Source organism: Akebia trifoliata, chromosome 7 (assembly GCF_017979445.1).
Source record: "Akebia trifoliata isolate Shusen 1 chromosome 7, ASM1797944v1, whole genome shotgun sequence".
Lineage (NCBI taxonomy): Eukaryota > Viridiplantae > Streptophyta > Magnoliopsida > Ranunculales > Lardizabalaceae > Akebia > Akebia trifoliata.
Genome location: NC_141381.1, coordinates 29,851,312 through 29,868,667, shown reverse-complemented (window position 1 = coordinate 29,868,667; position 17,356 = coordinate 29,851,312). Strand labels below are relative to the sequence as shown.

The window sequence follows — 17,356 nt, the reverse complement described above, 5'->3', positions numbered from 1 at the left end:
AGGGGGGGGTGGGGGGGGGGGGGGGACTTGGAAACTATCCCGCTTCAAAATTTTGAAAGAACACTATCCATCGGATTACTTGTGGCATTTCCAAGGAGGTATTCCAAAATTTGGTGGAAATGTAGGGGCATGAAATAAATTCAAAACGCCACATGTCTTGTAATGAGGAGGGTTCCTTCAAAATCGGACTCTTCACTGGGGCTGGTTTTGGTCTTGGTTTCAGGGTTGTTTCTCTTTCTCCAAATTTCTGTTCTCTCACTCTGCAAGACATTGTGTTCATGAGTTAAAAGACATTGATGTGTAACATGGGATTTTTGGCATAAAAATTATATTTTTATGTATGAGAACCAGTGTAACCGTACAAAACTATGGAGAATTAGACTGTTAATGAATATCAGCTGCTCCAACTTCCAAAAGCAATCTGCATTCTGCACAGAATATACCACACGGCAACTGAGAAATACAAGAACCATGTCACCTTCCACTAGTTTCACAAAATGTTAATTCTCCCATGCCGCCACCGTACCCATCAGTTACCCTATTTGCAACTGCACGTATGAGACCCCCCCTATATACAAGATTAAGTTAACATTAATCTCCAAAACTTGATCCCTTTGAAGTACATAGAACTGGCACCACTGTGTATCTCAAGCAGCACTTTCGAAAGAAACACAAATGTGTGACTGTGAACTATATCTTGGCTTCAGACACGAAGCACCAGCAAGACCTTGTAGCACCCTCACAACATCAACAGTGTCATCAAGGTAGTACTTAGCTTTGCTTGGTTTTTGTCCAACCGTGCACGCAAATATCTCAGGAACTGTTGGAAGCGATGGACTAGAGACCACACTCGATATGCTCTCGAACATGTCCTCATCGGATCTGTCATCTCCAATGCACACTATGAAATCAGGGGGATTCCCACTACCTATCATGGTTGTGAGAAGCTTCTCTGCAACTAAACCTTTACTTATTCCCTGCATGTCATTGTCACCCAACATTGGTTACTACTTCAACTACAAAAATAATAATAAAACGGGTTCACATGAGATAGAGGGCATTCATACCTGCGGCTTAACTTCCACGATATGTTGGCCTCTTTTAACGACTACTGGCTCATTTGCAAGTACACTTTCGAGATGATCTAACAGTTCCATGGCCTGGCAGGATCCAAAATCAGGGTCTGCATCTTGATGGTGCCAGACCAAGGCACTCTCCTTGGCTTCTATGTAGGACCCATCAGTTGTCTCTGTATACAATCTCATCACAGGCTCTGCAATTCTTTTCCAGTCAAAGTCAACAGCCAAGGGACTGGATTCCCAATCGGTAGTCTTACTCCACCTGTGGAAAGAGACGAAAAAAAGATCCCTCCTTTTATGCAAAAAAGAAATTGGAAACGCTATTTTTAAACAATTTACACGCCTTAGTATTAAATAATGACCATAAATTAAGGGAATTATTCGTCATTATATGTGCTTATCACACTAAGCCAAAAAGATCAAAACATGGGAGAAATATACCTTATGAAGTAGCCGTGCTCAGCAGCTATTCCCAGCATCTTACATGGAGAAAACCACTCACTCAGAGAACTCCTCCCTCGTCCACTAACAATAAAAACAGTGTTCTTTGGATCGCTGCAAAGATTGTTCATAATGGAGATAATTTCAGGACCGGGAGTTTTAATAATAGAATTTTGGGGCATGATAGTGCCATCATAGTCCAGGAATATTGCCCTTTTATTTGTTCTCTTGTAAGTCGAGACAATGTGATCGATGGATAGCTTTCTAAAATTCGGAGAAAGAGAAACAACCCTGAAACCAAGACCAAAACCAATGCCCCAGTAACGCTTACTGTAGTGATCTTTGCATGCTTTCTCCAAGTCCTGCATGAAGCTGCGGACCCAATAAGCCACATCATGAGAGCTAACGTAACGATAGTGCTTCTCGTGCCGCAATTGCTTCTCAGTATCAGGCATACTAATGGCTAAATTTAAAGCATCGGCTACAGCATCAATGTCCCATGGGTTGACCCTGATTGCTCCACTTAGAGATGGTGAGCAACCAACAAACTCGGATACAACAAGCATGCTTGTGCGAGAAGAACTCGCACTTATATTCATAGCTTCATCAATCTGGGGTGTTCCTTGCCTGCAAACAATGTATTCGTATGGGATTAGGTTCATTCCATCCCTCACAGCATTTACCATGCAACATTCCGACGCAGCATAAAATGCAATCTTCTCATAAAGAGGAATAGGAGAGTCGATGAGGATCACTGGGTCATAGCCAGGAGAACCATGAATCTCATTGATCCTTCTAGCAGTCAAAAGGGTCTCCTCTTTTGCTTCCTGGATGCCGTTTCCAGTACTCCTTGCTGGATTCACAATTTGCACAAGGACTAGTTTGCCCTGCAGTTCAGGATTCTGCTGCAAAAGCTGCTCCACTGCTAGGAGCTTCAAACTGACACCTTTAAATATGTCCATGTCATCAACACCTAGAATCAATCTTTTTTCCTTGAACTGTTCTTTAATCTCGTGGACTTTCATGAATGTAGATGAAAGATTTAATACAGATTCAAGCCTACCCATATGAACACCCATGGGTAGAATTTTAATGTAGACTGTGCGACCGAAGTATTCAAGTCCAATATACCCCCGATTAGATGTGTAGTTAAGGCCCAGCATCCTACTACAACAAGACAAGAAGTGACGAGCATAGTCAAATGTGTGGAAACCAATTAAATCGGCATTCAGTAGTGCCTTCAGAATTTCATCTCTAACTGGCAAAGTACAGTAAATTTCTGATGAAGGGAATGGGCTGTGAAGAAAGAATCCAAGTTTGACTCGATGGAATCGTTTCCTTAAGAATGTAGGGAGAATCATAAGGTGATAATCATGGATCCATATATAATCATCATGATTAATAACCTCCATGATCTTATCAGCAAATATTTTATTTGCAGAAACATAGGCTCGCCAAAGTGACCGATTGAAGCGGTCGCCACGGTCTGGGCAAATGGGTAACATGTAATGGAAAAGAGGCCATAATTGCTTTTTACAAAATCCATGGTAGAACTTTTTTTGAAGATCGGGGGGTAGAAATGTTGGGACGCAACTGAAATCCTCCAACAGTTTCTGGGCAATCTCTTCTTGTTCGCTTGCATCTATATCAACCTTCAGGGAACCCACAAAAATGACCTCTGTTTCAGAAGAGAAACCATCCTTCATTTGTAACAGAAGTGAATCCTCATCCAAACTAAAGCACCATTTTCCAGTTTTTGTTTCTCTTTGAGCATGCAGTGGCAGCAGATTTGCTACAATAATTTTTCGCTCACAGCACACGATTGGAACATCTGAATCTCCATCGTTACTGCCATCACCATCTGAGCCAGATAAAACTCCAGGAACAGTCATCACCCGTGGAAGGGTTCTAGGAGTCTGAGGGAAATCCAATAGGTCCCCAAAAGCCAACTCCGAAAAGTTGTTGCATGATCTTGGCTCCATGATTGCTACACAGTTTCTTGTCTCAATAATCAGACAATCAGTCATACAAGTGGCATATCAGCTTATGACCAACCCCCTGATTTCCAACAGATATATCCTGACTAACGACATCCATACAGAAAAGTTACTCAAGCATATTTATGTCAAATATCATGATTATATCGCACATGTGCATGCACAATTGTGTGGCAATATATCAGAATATCCTAAATAGAGTCAAGTAGCGAAAGGCAAAAGCCACACCTGAGGCACAAGGGACATAACAAGGGTTACACCTTTTTAAAGCAAAGCACAATATCTTAAATTGAACGATAGTGTATATAATAAATGTAAAAAATTAGAAAAATAAATAAAAATACAAAAAGTAGAGAAAAAACTAGATCTTTAAAATATTTTACAATTTCAAAATCTATGAATGGAATGTAATTGTATATAGTGTAATTACAATCAACATTTCAATTTGTATGAGAAGCCTGATGCAAATCAAGGCACGGTTACAAGAACACGAGCAAATAAATTCAAAGATGCACTTAACGGGCTGATTCAAAAAGTTTGGAATCAAACTTACACGTGGAGCTCCGTTGATCATGATCCACATGTTCAACAAAACTGCATCAACATAATTCAAGTTCTAGAAGAATAATTTCAGCATTTAATTGGCTGAAATTATTTAGTTTCCTTTCAAGATTGATTGCTTGTTTTCCAAGACAAATTGGCAAGAATAAAGGCTGCAATAAAGGCCCTAGAAGACTGCACATTTGTTTCTATTTTTAGTTTCCTTAGTTGCCTATTTTCATAAGGCATGTGCCAACCATAAAAGACAAGTTTTCCATTATTTTTATTACCTTTATTTGCTGTTTATTTTCCTTTTATTCTAGCTGAAATAGGCATGACAATAAGGAAGAATAAGGGCAGCAATAGGCATGATTTTTGGGCTGCAGATTTCTTATTTTTTTATTTAGGTTATTTTCCTTTTAGGTTGACTAAATTTTCCTCAGTTGATTTGGCCTATTATTTTATTGTATTTCAGCCTATAAATAGGTGTGTTCATCAATAAAAATCCAGCACATTAGATTCATAAAAATTGTGAGAATTTTCTCTTTGGTTCTTTGAAGAGTTTATCCGTGGCATTCATCTCGACTTATCAATCGGTCCTTCATCACCGTTTGTGGCGTCTTCATTATACCAAGGTTCTTACCTCTATATAGGTAATGGGTCGAGGTTTCCATTAAACCTGATTGTAGAACGGTCCTTGAATTTAATTTCAATCACGGGTTTTGTCACAAGTTGACGGGGTTCACATCAAAGCCACCCACCAATATTAAGTTAGAAACACGGTAATAAATTATTCAAAACATGAATAACAATATCATTAAAAAATATGCAAGAGAACAACCATAAAGGCATCAAGCTACACCAATAAGTTATAAAGGTTGTCCGTATTTTTAGTTAACTTGGATGTCTTCGCTAGTAATATTCCAAGACATTATATTGAGATATATAGTGCACCGTCATTTACAAAACATAAAAGAATAAACAACATATTTTTTGGCTCTGTCATTTACAAAACATAAAATAATAAAAAACATGTTTTTTTGGCTCAATAAGTACTAAAATCATTTGATGTAATGTCTATTGCAATGTCATTTTGTCCAGTGACTCATTCTGCCCTGGTCAAGACAACACATTCCATTGACTTATATAGATATGGAACGTGGTAAGGATTTTAAACCTTGGTGATTACAAAATAAAACACAAAAAACCCATCCTATTTACTAATAAGAATCAAAATCATATAGTTCAAACTAAAAGGTTTTTTTTTTTTTTTTTTTGACAAGCAAAATATTTCATTAAAAAACAAGTCACTGGGACCAACCCACAAACAAGATACAAACAAAACTCAAAAGCCCAGACAACAGGACAAATCAAGGACTAAATTACAAAGCCAATCCCATCTCACTAAGAAGTCTTCAAATAAAAACTCCTTTAAATTACTTAAACACCTTCCCCCAAAAAAACAATAGGCCCCGTGATTGATAAGATAATATTTTGCAAACAACTTTCCTTATTTTAAAAAATACGGCTAATCCTCTCCTTCCAAAACATTAATTCATCAACTAACCCACGGTTGTTCTAGTATGATATAAAATTAAACAACTAGTCCTCTAATTTGGTGTTAGGTCCTACTTTTATCCATAAGGATCCTTCGTAAGTGACATTATTAGAGAGAGCAATTAAAGAAATGAGAACAGTCAGGGAAAGTTATGGTACTCGTGCAAAATAGATATTATAGCATACAATGTTACGAACATACATTAGGATTGTTCACAGATACTTATTGAGGCATTGAACTAAGAGCATCTCCAACCGGACTGCACATCTGAGCTCCATCTTCAAATATGCAGGTGGAGCTCAAAAATGTGCTCCAACCAGACTGCTATTTGAAGGAATTCCTCCAAAAACACTGTTCCCTCCTCCATATTTGGAGGATTTCAGATTTTTAGAGAAGCCCTTTAAAAACACTATTCACTTCATTAAATCCCACTTTTAGCTTTCTCCATCCATTCAACTTTCAATGAATTCCCATCCTATCTTTTTTCTAAGTGAGCTGCTATTGACACCTCAAATTTTACTTATTAAACCCCAAATAAATAAATAAAAGAAAATAAGTGAATGGTTGAGAATAATTAAAAAATTGTTGGTAAATGATTGATTAATGTGTCAATCTATTTTATGCCACAGTACAGATTTAGATCGACCAACCATATGGATATATAATTCATCCCTTGTTGAACCTACATACCAAAAATGAGCTTGATCGGAGATGTGTGTCTATTAGATCTAATTATTTTACGGGAAAAAAAAATCTAACGGTAATAAAGCATTCATAAATCAAAATGAGTAGTGTTTTTAGAGGAGGGGTGGGTTGGAGTTCAAAAAAGTTTAGAGGGGAAAGAGTCCTCCAAATATAAGGAATATGCTCTTTTGGAGGAGCATTATAGAGGCGTAGGTTGGAGATGCTATACGGTGTATGCCTATACGTGTACTTCAATTGTTCATGTTTAGGTTCAACAGTTAATATCTTGATCTTCACCAAATGCCCGATTCAATATAATAAAACAGAAATAACAAAACTTGGAATCGAACCGAGTTAAAGAGGCAAAACAAACAGATAAAATTAGGGTTGCAATTAATGTAATGAAAATCCCAAAATTCTTAGAAAATCCCTGCAGATTTCAGACTGAAATCTGTCTTACTCTTATAGCAAAAACTAGACAGATTCTCAATAAAGAAAGAAAAATTAAGGTTCTTTGTTCATCGAATCCACCTTATTACTATCTCACAATTAATCTTTTAAGGATAAGAACCTGATTGGAACTTTGGGTCACTTTTTTTTTTACCAAGTAAGATTTTTCCTGCAAATATAAAAGTTTTTTGGGTACAAACGAACTTCCATATCTCGAAACCTCAAACCTCAAACGAAATGCAAATGGAGACTATAGAATCAAATTCAAAAATCTCACCTGAAAGAAATCAACCAAAATCTGATCACACAACATCTAGAAAGCCACACCAATCGATTTCCCGCGAAACCTGCCGAAATTCAAACAAGTTCAAACAAAAAAAAAAACCTAGATTTGACTATAGAAAGCGAAAACAAACACCGCAAAGAGGATTTGAGCGAACCTACTGGTAAGAAACACAGTGATCAAGAACAGATCAAAGAAACAACAAACTTCGATGATCAAAACTCGAGTTTTAGGTTTACGGCGATATCACGTCAACAATTGAACGGAATCCTGCGAGAAAGTAACGGGTTTGAGCGGTAGTAACGGCCGGGAAACGGAGGTTTCGATTTTCCGTCATAACAAAGCAGCGAAGTGAAACAGATAAAATGAAGCAAAAGAAAACTAAACGTAGATGACATTAATAAATCAACCAGACAACCAGCTTTTAACCTTTTTACTAAAACACCCCTCATATTAGTATTATATTACAAAAATACCTAGGCAAATGAAGCGTGTTTGTTGATGTAAATAGAAGAAATTGATAGGGGTTCTTACGTAAATACAACAAAAATATTGTAATTAGAATAGTGAAAGTTAGTTATAAAAACAGAGTGACAGCTATTTTATTAAGTTTTAACCGCACAAAGAAATGTGGAGAATAGATAGTAGACTCGACAAGCGTGACAGACAACTATGACTTTTCCGAACTGGCAATGGATAAGCATCTCCACATCTCAACACGCTTTTCTTGCATTTTTCACTTATATTTACCGTACTACCCTTCTTATCTTTTTAACTTTTTATAATTATTATTATTATTATTTTTTTTTTTTTTTTTTTTTTAATAAAGAAGGGTATCTAAGTCAGCTTGCACAGACCAAACAATCACTCCCCCCTTAACAAAACTTACTCAGCACCAAATAATCACTCCTCCCTGAACAAAACTTACTCAATAGGACTTTTAACCCAACGATCCGTGCCCACAAGTATTTACAATAGGGGGAGTAGAACTTGAGACTACAGCGGGAACAGACCTCTTGACCTCGAAGTACTATGACTCAACAACCCATCAAAATGATTTCAAATCTTTGATATGAAATATGATAATTTGAGAGAAATAATACTGAAGTGACCTTAAGATTGTATCTTATATGGTACTTTCATGATGTGGAAGTGTAGTAACTATAGATGCTTTTCATCAAGATAAATCTATTTGATTATTTTTATCAATTTATTAATAAAGATGAGGGTAAAAGAGATATTATATCAATCTAAATATTTAAGAGATATATCAAAACTTCCACGTAAATTCAGATGGAATTTATTTGTTGTTCCATACAACTTTAACAAATTTGGTAAGGTAGTTGTACACTCAATACCCCATCTTGAAACTTATGATCACAATTCAAAAATCTAAGATTAAAATATATAATTTTTATTTTTGATTTTAACTTTATCTCTAAATCTATATCAATTTTTCTTTTATTAAAATCATTTTTACTCATCAAATCATACATTTTGTACATTTTTTTTGAGATTCGGGTTATATATATTAAACATGTGCTTAATATTCATCGAAAAAGGAAAAAAAAATTGAAGTCAAGTTTCTCGAAACTTTCGTTATTTATTTACGTTAATTATCATTCATCACTTAGGATGTATATAATCATCATTGTTGAATGTTAATCCCAAGATGCAAATCAATGGTTGGATCAAAATTTTAGTTCTTAATTTTGTTTGACTCAACATGGACATTGCCTTGTCCCATTGGACTCACTTTCACCTCCACCAACATCTAAAGCCTTTATTGTCTAAATTAATCAAAAAATAAAATAAAATGGGACACTAGAGCGTTAAATTATGTGGCACACATTCGTAAATATTATCCAAAAACGGGGTTTACAATTATGTTGGTTTTCTTATTTTTATTATTATTATAAGCATTTGTAGCTCCTTATAAGGACTTTTGTTTCCACGTGGATCAATCCTCGTCCCTTTGTCGATCTAAATCATGTGGACCCTACCAGCTTTAGACGTAAATCAACATTCCGTCTGATTTAATTGGACGTGATGAATCGTAGTCGATCTTGTTGTGCACGTGTCACTACATGAGTGAGTCAAACAAAAGTAAGTTTAAAGTGTGGACCCGCTTTATCTGGCTTGCGCTTCTCGCGGAAGTTTCCGTGATGGCTTGTTGAGTAAGAAGGTAGAAAGCCAACCCTATCTCCTCTGAGGTGTGGGCCCACCAAATAGGTTGTTAAAATATCGTATCTTTTGACAGTTTCTCGATTTTGAGCCTTATAAAGTATTAATCTCGACGAAATTACGCATCCTATAGATAACAATCTTAGAAAACGTGAATTGATCTCTAAGCAAAGTATTATCTCGATGAATTTTGATTTTTTTTCTCCCATCTTAATTAGGGTTGCAACTTGGGCGGGTAAAATCCGAACAACTAGGTTAAACTCGACCTTCAATCATGTCTGGGCATAGTAAGCTTGGGTTCAACCTTGGGGTTGGGTAACGAAAAACAATGCTAGACTCAAGTTAGGTTGGGTCTGGGCATAGTAAGCTTGTGTTCAACCTTGGGGTTGGGTAACAAAAAATAATGCCAGACTTAAGTTAGGTTGGGTCTAGGCATAAGTATCGAACAACCCAAGTTGCCCGAACCGAACTTAATATTTGTTATAATTTAAAAGTAAGAAAAATTACTCAAAAGACCCTAGTAGAGGAGGTTTTTTTTTTTCAAAATAACCTCTAAGTTTTGGATAGTCTCTTAATAGTTCATTTAGGGTATGTTTGATTGCATGGAAAGTGACTTTCCATGGAATTTGAAATCCATGGAAAAATAATTGTGGAAAATAAGTAGGGTTGGAAAATCAAATTCCATTATTTGATTTTACTTGGATAAAATCATGAAAAAAATATGAGAAAAAAGAAGAAGAGGAGAAGGAGGGGGAGAGAGAGAGAGAGAGAGAGAGAAGGTGGTTGGAATGACGAAGGCAGAGACGACGATGACGACGATAACGGTGACTGCGATGGTGACGATGGCGATGATAATGAGGTTAGTGTAATGGTGGTGGTGGTGGTAAGGAAGAAGAAGATATGAGTAAGGAAGAATTAGGAATGGAAAATACGGGTGGATTTCACTTTCTCACCCATATGGGTGGGAAAGTAAAATCCTATGGGTGGGAAAGTGAAATGCATGTTTTGGTAGACTTTTTGATTGGGGTGGAAAATAAATTTTCATTTTTCATGTGGAAATTGATTTTCCACCCTATTTTTCATGTGCAATCAAACATACCCTTAGTAAATTTTTCTTTTCTTAACAATCCTTGGACCTCATCTCAAATGCATAATGTCATTGAAATACTGGAGCTACCATTTTCTCATCTTCTTCACATAGTTAGGTTTTTCAGAAACATTAATGTTTAGGCAATGTTTCAGATTGTCAATAAAATGTTTTGATTTTCCCTTGACCAAATTATTACCTCGAAATGAGATTTTAAGTTTAAATCTGTGAAATACAAGGTTTAGTTACCCAATTACTTTGGGATAAGTGTATCACGATCAAGTGGAGTTTCATTGTCACAACTCTAAATGGATTTAGCCTTAGAATTTCCCCACAATTGACGTTATCGTGTACTATTGAAGGCTATGTTTGGATTAAGAGAAGAGAAACTCATTAAATGGAAGAGAAGAGAAGAAAAACTCAATTTCTCTCCATCATGTTTGGATTGACAGGAGAGAACTTGGGACAACTTTGAAATTTTAAAATATCTTAAAATAGATAAAGGGACAGAGTTGGAATTATAAAATATTTTAAAAGGATTTCTCTCCACTTTCGGAGAGAAAGAAAACTCATATTTTTTTCTCTCCAATTTTTTTCTCTTCTCTCCCCCACTTAACAATCAAAATAAGTGGAATGGAGAGGAACTAATTTATTTTCTTGCATGATCTAATCACAGCCCAATCTATATAGAGCTCAAATCCCAAAGTGGGCCATACTGTGACCCTTGTGAGAAAACTTTGATCTATAACATATATTTACATATACAAAAAACATGATTATAAATTCTATAGGACCAAAATCAAACATTATAAATCATTCCCACTTCGAGAGTCGATGCATGGTTGATGTTGCTCAGTGCATAACTAGGACCCCTACAATTCCTCCTCAAGAAATCATACCCAACATTAATCACCAACTTCTTTATCAGGCTCGAACCACGCTTCGCTCTCACATATGAATGCCCGAGTATGAATGCCATCCCTGCCTCCCTCGCTTGCATCAGCTCATGTAGCTCCTCGCGCACACCCGCATCCATCTCTGGACTCTCAGGAAGTACAAACCTTACTCTTTTCCTTGGGACCCCCGGAGATTGTATCTCTCTCAGCTCTGTTGAGCCCGCACTTACGGTGGCATGATCGTATTCTTGACATATCTGGATCCCTTCAACATGTGTCGAAGATGTCCCAACAACAGACATTTTCTCATCATCCGTCTCCATGTCTTCGGACCCTCCATTGGGTTCCGATTTTATAAATTCTGCTATACTACAAACAAGATCTTTTTCAAATTCCAAGTTGTCCTTGTGTATGTCATGGTACCCATATCGAACAATGCACCTATAGAGCCTGTACTCTTTTGGACCAATGCGACCCACGAGGAATCGTTCTTCAGGCCGAACGTATGGCACCGGGACAGATTTGATGCAGAGGAAGACTAAAACCTGGTGGAAAGCTGGAAGGTTGGTGACAAAGTGCGAAAAGATTGCTGGGATACCCGAAATAAGTTCCGTGTGTATGAGGCCAATTCCTCGTACACGAACGATGCCTAAGTCTGGTCCGAGGCTTAGGAGCCAATTGATTGAAACCTTGTTTTGGACATCAAATTCATATTTCTTGAGAGTCCCATAGTGCCATACGTACATGATGACTATGAATATCAAAGCAAGAGCGATGGGAACCCAAGCCCCTTCGAGAAACTTGATTAGAGAGGCAGAGAAGTAGAGTGATTCAATGGTGCCGAAGAAGAATATGAAGCAAATCGCTAGTAAGACGTTCTGGTGCCAGCATAGGACTATGACTAGGGACATTAGGCAAGTGGTGACTAGCATGACAGTTATAACTGCCAACCCTGTTTCAAAAGGAAGAAGAGTAAGCAATAGATGTGAGAAATTGAAAAGTCACAATTATTCTTAAATCTTAAGTACCCAATCCTTCTTTAAATTGCAATTATTAACCTTATCTTATTTTTATGAGGCTGGCCATTTGCACCCACGTTTTTTTGCTCGTCTCACCCACTTACTGCTTTCACCCATCTAAATAGTGGGTGAAAGGAGAAATTCTAGTTTTTCTCATACACCCACCATCCCAACCAAATCTCATTCGGTTTCCTCATCTTCCTTATTCTTCTTCTTTGTATCTACGTAAGTTTTAGCTAGGGTTCCAACAAAGATTTCGTGGTACAAGAAGCAATACCCTTTGAGCTTGCAAAATAGGTTAACAAGGATTGTGGAAACCTCAACTCCTAATCTAGGAGTTGTTAGAAAATCTCGGTAGCGAAAAAAATAAAAATAAAATAAAATAAAGCTTCATTAGGTAGGTCAGTTCTGGATTCTTTAACATAGATTTGTAGGATTCTACTAAATCTCCCTAAAAGGACTCAATAGGTTCCTATAGTGCCTCAATCGGTAGGTTCCTACTGAGTCCTTTCATGTAGATTCAGTAGGATTCTACCAAGTCTCAATGAAAATTTTTGGTATATTTTCCTACCAAACAAAAAGTTAATCTTTTTTCTTAACTGAGTGTGGCGAGTAATTTCACTATTTATTAGAAAATACCATTTAAGTGGGTGAGACAAGCAAAAAAAGTGTGTGCAAATAGCCTACCCCTTGTTTTTATTTTCATACATAAAGTTCCAATGACCAAAAACAGAGAAATAAGTCCTCAGTCACAAGTAACCACATAGGCCATAACTGAATCAAATGTTGAAGGTAAAATTGAAATTAAGGATATATTCGACTAAGAATGATACATTCTTTTTATATCTACTTATGATCGTACCTGACGCATTACCCATGCGTTTCGTGTCTCTAAAACCAATTGTAACAGCCAAGCATAACATCATTAAAAGCCAATTGATCTCCGGTATGTAAATCTGACCGTGTATCTTAGACGATGTATGAATTATTTTGACCCTTGGAAAGCAGCCTAAAGCCGAGCATTGCTTGATGATCGAAAAAGTTCCAGTTATGATAGCTTGGCTTCCCACAACCGCTGCAAGTATAGCTATTGCAAGAACTGGCCATCTTATTCTTTCTGATATGTTTAATCAGTTATTTCAATTAGTTGAAGCCCACTTGGTTGTATTCAAACCATTTGTCCTCAAAAATAAAAATAAAACCCATGGTAACTACCTGGTACTGATACATAGAATCCAATTCGATAGTCGCTTTCGATACTGTGATGCTTAGATAGATAAGCAGCTTGTCCCATATAAGCAAGAATCAAAGATGGATAAACCACGGACGTGAAAGCAATCTGCACAAGAGTGATTAGTCTATTAGAGTTTTAATGCCCATATTTGTTCCAAGCATTATAGATGAAGTTTGTGGATGGATTTTTGAGGTCAAAGTTAAAAAAAAATATTAAAAATGTGAAGGATGCGATCAAGGGTTCCTTAAAAATTTCCTCAACCTATGAGTGAAGAACTCATATGCATATAGAAGAGTGGTCTTGGTTCTCTTCCCGTGACAACGAGAACCAGTTAAACCTTCCGATAGGTGTTGACCGGTTAAAGAAGATGGCTTCACATTAGATGAGCGTTGAAGCTCCAAAAGGTTGTCAATGTTAGTAGAATTAAGAAGAAAGAATCAGAAAAAAATGTCTATGTAGAAGAAAAACACATAAGTCAGTAAATCATGCAACAAGTATTAGATACCTTGATCGATAACTGTGAAAAGTGTCCAAGATCAGCAAACATAGCTTCTGAACCTACATGAATGAAAATCAACATTTAAAAAAAAAAAAGTTTATTGGTAAATAACATTGAAACCACAATTCATTTAAGAAAACTCTCTCATACCTGTTATGCACAATAGAATTCCACCCAATGACATCCATCCTCCCCTTTGTGTCTTCTTCAAAAATGTGTACATATAATATGGAGATAATGCTTGATACACATGGGGATTCCAGTGGAAAATATTATACACACCGATTGTGCTAATGCACAAAAGCCATGTTATTACGATTGGTGCAAACAGGAATCCTACTCGATGAGTTCCGTAATGTTGGAGAGCAAACAAACACACCAGTATGATACATGCAACTGGAACCTCTACATCTGCAAAATCGCAAAACTTTGAAAACCAAGAATATTGACTAGAACTTTAATCGTAGACAAGTGGCTACACCCTAATCAAAATGCATTTTACATGATCAAATATTTGAGATTAAGTACTTGAGTCCGCATGCCACAATGAAACCATCGAAACTTTTGGTCTTAGGATCAATATCCTGAAAATTCCCTCCGGCCCTTCATGCTATCAGACTTTTTCAAATCAAATATGTGTTGGTTTACCCAAGTAAAAGTTTCTAATAAAAATCTCAAGAGAAACTAAGAAATCTTTGAAGATTTCAATTTTGAATTTCCTAGGGGACCAGCAATAAAAAGAGTAATGTTTTTTTATGGAAAATTGAAAAAGCTTTGAAACAATAAAACAAGCAGTTGTTGAAACCAGTTATATTCGATTGATTAATTAAAGTGCTAGTTATAAACATTCTCGCAACATAATTGAAGTTTGATAACTCTGAGCACAACTCAACTGCTACATTGGGAAAATATACTCAGACCGTCGATTTAGCTGTTGAGTCAAAATGTATTGGTTTAAACAAAGAGTTTCTGCAACCCAAGCTATAAACTCAAATATTCCACTCAAGTCATAGTTACATATGAGTTCAATTGAGGATTTCCTCACCTGATGAAAATATTATAAAGAGAAACAAAATCCACAGTACCCAAAGATTGTATTTAGTTAACATTGGCGAAAGTAGATGTCTTGCCATCAGCACAGATCAAAAACAAATTGGGATTGTAATTCAATGGGAATATTATTGATTTTTAGGCAGTGATGAGTGTAAAAGCAATGGTATTTATAATTTTCCCAACAATTAAAATCGATCTTATTCCCAACATATAGGTATCTCTTTAAGTTTTTTTCCTAAGCAGAAGAAATGTCCTACAAAATATCAGGGCGTCATCGGTATATGGTGTCTAATTCATTGGTTGGCACTAAAACTACTAGTTAAGTGTAGGAAAAGCTTAAATACTCAATTAATTCCTTAGAGCACACACCAACGAAGTAAGTGAAAAAGGATGAGAATCTTACATTTGTGATGCTCTTTCGACATGGAGAGCTCGAGACCAGAAACCGCAGAAAAAACTGCACAAATGATCACAACCCATTAATCTATTAAATAGATGTAAATTAATCCCAATTTCCAAATTCAAATGAAAAGTACCCGAAATTGCTGGTGTGAGGACTCCATCACCAATGACCATACAAGTCCCAATCAAAGCCAGAACAAGCAATACTCTCTGTAACACCCTATGTTTCTCTAGTCTCGATTTTAGTCTCAACCCAATACTAGTGCCAGGCCCGTTAATGTTGTCCTTCTTGTACGTCGATAGCTCCTCGTCTGCAACTTGACAATTGGGCAAGAAATTCACCCTGGCATGGCGACACAACTTGGAATACAGTGCGAAAGTCCCGCCTTCGCCATTATCGTCTGCCCTGAGCACGATAAACACATATTTGAGTAGAGGCACCAGTGTGAGAGTCCAAAATATGAAAGACAGCACACCATATATCTCCTCATTTGTCTCTGAATGTTGGATGTCCTCAGCAAATGTGCTCTTGTAAACATAGAGAGGTGAAGTACTCAAATCTCCATAAACAACACCCAAGCTTTGATAAGCTAAGATCAATACAGTCCTCCATGATTCCTTCTGCACCACAACCAACAACAACAACAAGAAAAACTGAGATGTTTGTAACACTCCTAGGCACAAATTAGCGAGTACCCATCTTACCTTGATAGGATTCCTATAAGTTCCAACTTCAAGATCCATGATGGGATATCTCAAAAACAAGAAAAAAGCATTTTTAGTTCAAATTGTGGAGAAACAACGAAGACCCAGATAGAGATTATAGAGATACACCTTCCCCAGTAAGAATTTGAGCAAAAAAAACAGAGAAGTTATTTGTTTATGAGTATAAACAGGAGTTGAACAACCACTAATGGTGACATATGAAGAACAAAACACGAAACACCACAACCCAATATAGAAAAAAGAAAGATTTAAACGTGGAGAGTGGTTGGAATGTGAGCTGAAGAAGATTTGAATATTGGAGAGAGAGAAAGAGAGAGAGAGAGAGAGAGATGTGGAGGTGATCTCCACTTGGATGAGTGGTTGTCTCTGCAAAAGAAAAGTTAGTGGCGAAGTGGGGCTGAAAATGGAGGCAAAACGGAAATCGTTAACAAGAGCTGAACGTTTTTTAGAATAAAAAAAATTCGGAGTTGTTGATCCGTTTTATCGGTTATGGAATTATGGATGGACTATCGAGAACTTATACGAGTGAACCCGCTGACTCGGACAAGTCGACTCGGTAAAGTAGAATTATGGGAAAAAAGGTTTGCACCCCACGCTTCATACAAGGCTGCCATTTAGACGACCCACCCCACTTAGAGTACGACTTTGAAGTAGCCAGCCCCTTCAAAATTTTGAAGAAACCCTCTTCGTTACAAGACATGTAGCGTCTTGTATTTATTTTACACCCTACATTTTCATCAATATTAGAATATCTTCTGAAATGACATGTGTAATCCAAAGGAGAGGGTTGCTTCAAAATTTTGAAGCAGAATGGCCGCTTCAAAATTTTGAAGCAAGGTGTTTTCCCCAACATTTTATGTCCAAAATAAGCGTCTTTTGATATGATGGCACTGATACCTAACATCTTGATTTTGCCATTAATAGGACCTCTTAGCATGTTCAGATTAAGGGGTGAATTTAGACTTGAGACGCTTGCCCCCCTCCCCCCCTCTCCTGAAGTTTATTAAGATTTAATGAGTTATTGTGACAGATAATAACGGTAGATAAAAAAATTCGTCGTTATTACATCATTGCCTCCCAAAAAAAAAAAAAATTTCACCCTCAATTGCCTCAAAAAAAAAAAAAAATTCCTCTTATAGTTGCCCTTACGTGAGTAAAATCTCGACTCCACCCCTTTTTAAATTAATATTTTCAAGAAATGTTGGAGGATTGGGACTTGAGACT

The 17,356-nt window shown here is 36.8% G+C and overlaps 2 protein-coding genes across 8 annotated transcripts; both read right to left on the bottom strand.

Moving 5' to 3' along the window:
- Positions 1–408: 408 nt before the first annotated feature.
- LOC147398901 (putative alpha,alpha-trehalose-phosphate synthase [UDP-forming] 9) lies at positions 409–7,413 on the bottom strand. 6 transcript variants are annotated; one of them, XM_086448240.1, is made up of 5 exons: positions 7,190–7,413; positions 7,027–7,096; positions 1,521–3,745; positions 1,068–1,341; positions 409–977 (listed from the first exon to the last, which is right to left on the bottom strand). In XM_086448240.1, exons 3-5 carry the CDS (start codon positions 3,545–3,547, stop codon positions 648–650), a joined length of 2,631 nt encoding a protein of 876 aa, XP_086304366.1. In that variant the 5' UTR covers positions 3,548–3,745; positions 7,027–7,096; positions 7,190–7,413; the 3' UTR covers positions 409–647. The 6 variants fall into 6 exon arrangements, with proteins under 6 accessions (XP_086304366.1, XP_086304368.1, XP_086304370.1 ...); XM_086448242.1 differs by having other exon boundaries at positions 1,521–3,603; XM_086448244.1 differs by having other exon boundaries at positions 1,521–3,599.
- A 3,516-nt stretch (positions 7,414–10,929) lies between these two features.
- Positions 10,930–16,621, bottom strand: LOC147398900 (potassium transporter 6-like). Of its 2 annotated transcripts, XM_086448238.1 has the most exons (9): positions 16,112–16,621; positions 15,883–16,027; positions 15,541–15,807; positions 15,408–15,461; positions 14,102–14,362; positions 13,958–14,010; positions 13,434–13,557; positions 13,081–13,335; positions 10,930–12,151 (listed from the first exon to the last, which is right to left on the bottom strand). In XM_086448238.1, the coding sequence occupies exons 1-9, from the start codon at positions 16,148–16,150 to the stop codon at positions 11,103–11,105; spliced, it is 2,247 nt and encodes a 748-aa protein (XP_086304364.1). In that variant the 5' UTR covers positions 16,151–16,621; the 3' UTR covers positions 10,930–11,102. The 2 variants fall into 2 exon arrangements, with proteins under 2 accessions (XP_086304364.1, XP_086304363.1); XM_086448237.1 differs by having other exon boundaries at positions 15,541–16,027; positions 16,112–16,620.
- Between the last annotated feature and the right edge of the window lie 735 nt (positions 16,622–17,356).

Excerpts from the sequence above, each read along its gene's own strand:
- LOC147398901 (XM_086448240.1), bottom strand. The coding sequence starts at position 3,547 with ATGACTGATTGTCTGATTATTGAGACAAGAAACTGTGTAGCAATCATG. Across the intron at positions 1,342-1,520 it reads GAGCACGGCTACTTCATAAG|GTGGAGTAAGACTACCGATT; the intron begins GTATATTTCTCC and ends CTCTTTCCACAG. Across the intron at positions 978-1,067 it reads TCGTGGAAGTTAAGCCGCAG|GGAATAAGTAAAGGTTTAGT; the intron begins GTATGAATGCCC and ends AATGACATGCAG.
- LOC147398900 (XM_086448237.1), bottom strand. The coding sequence starts at position 16,150 with ATGGATCTTGAAGTTGGAACTTATAGGAATCCTATCAAG. Across the intron at positions 15,462-15,540 it reads CCTCACACCAGCAATTTCGG|TTTTTTCTGCGGTTTCTGGT; the intron begins GTACTTTTCATT and ends TCATTTGTGCAG. Across the intron at positions 13,336-13,433 it reads ATTCTATGTATCAGTACCAG|AAAGAATAAGATGGCCAGTT; the intron begins GTAGTTACCATG and ends TAAACATATCAG.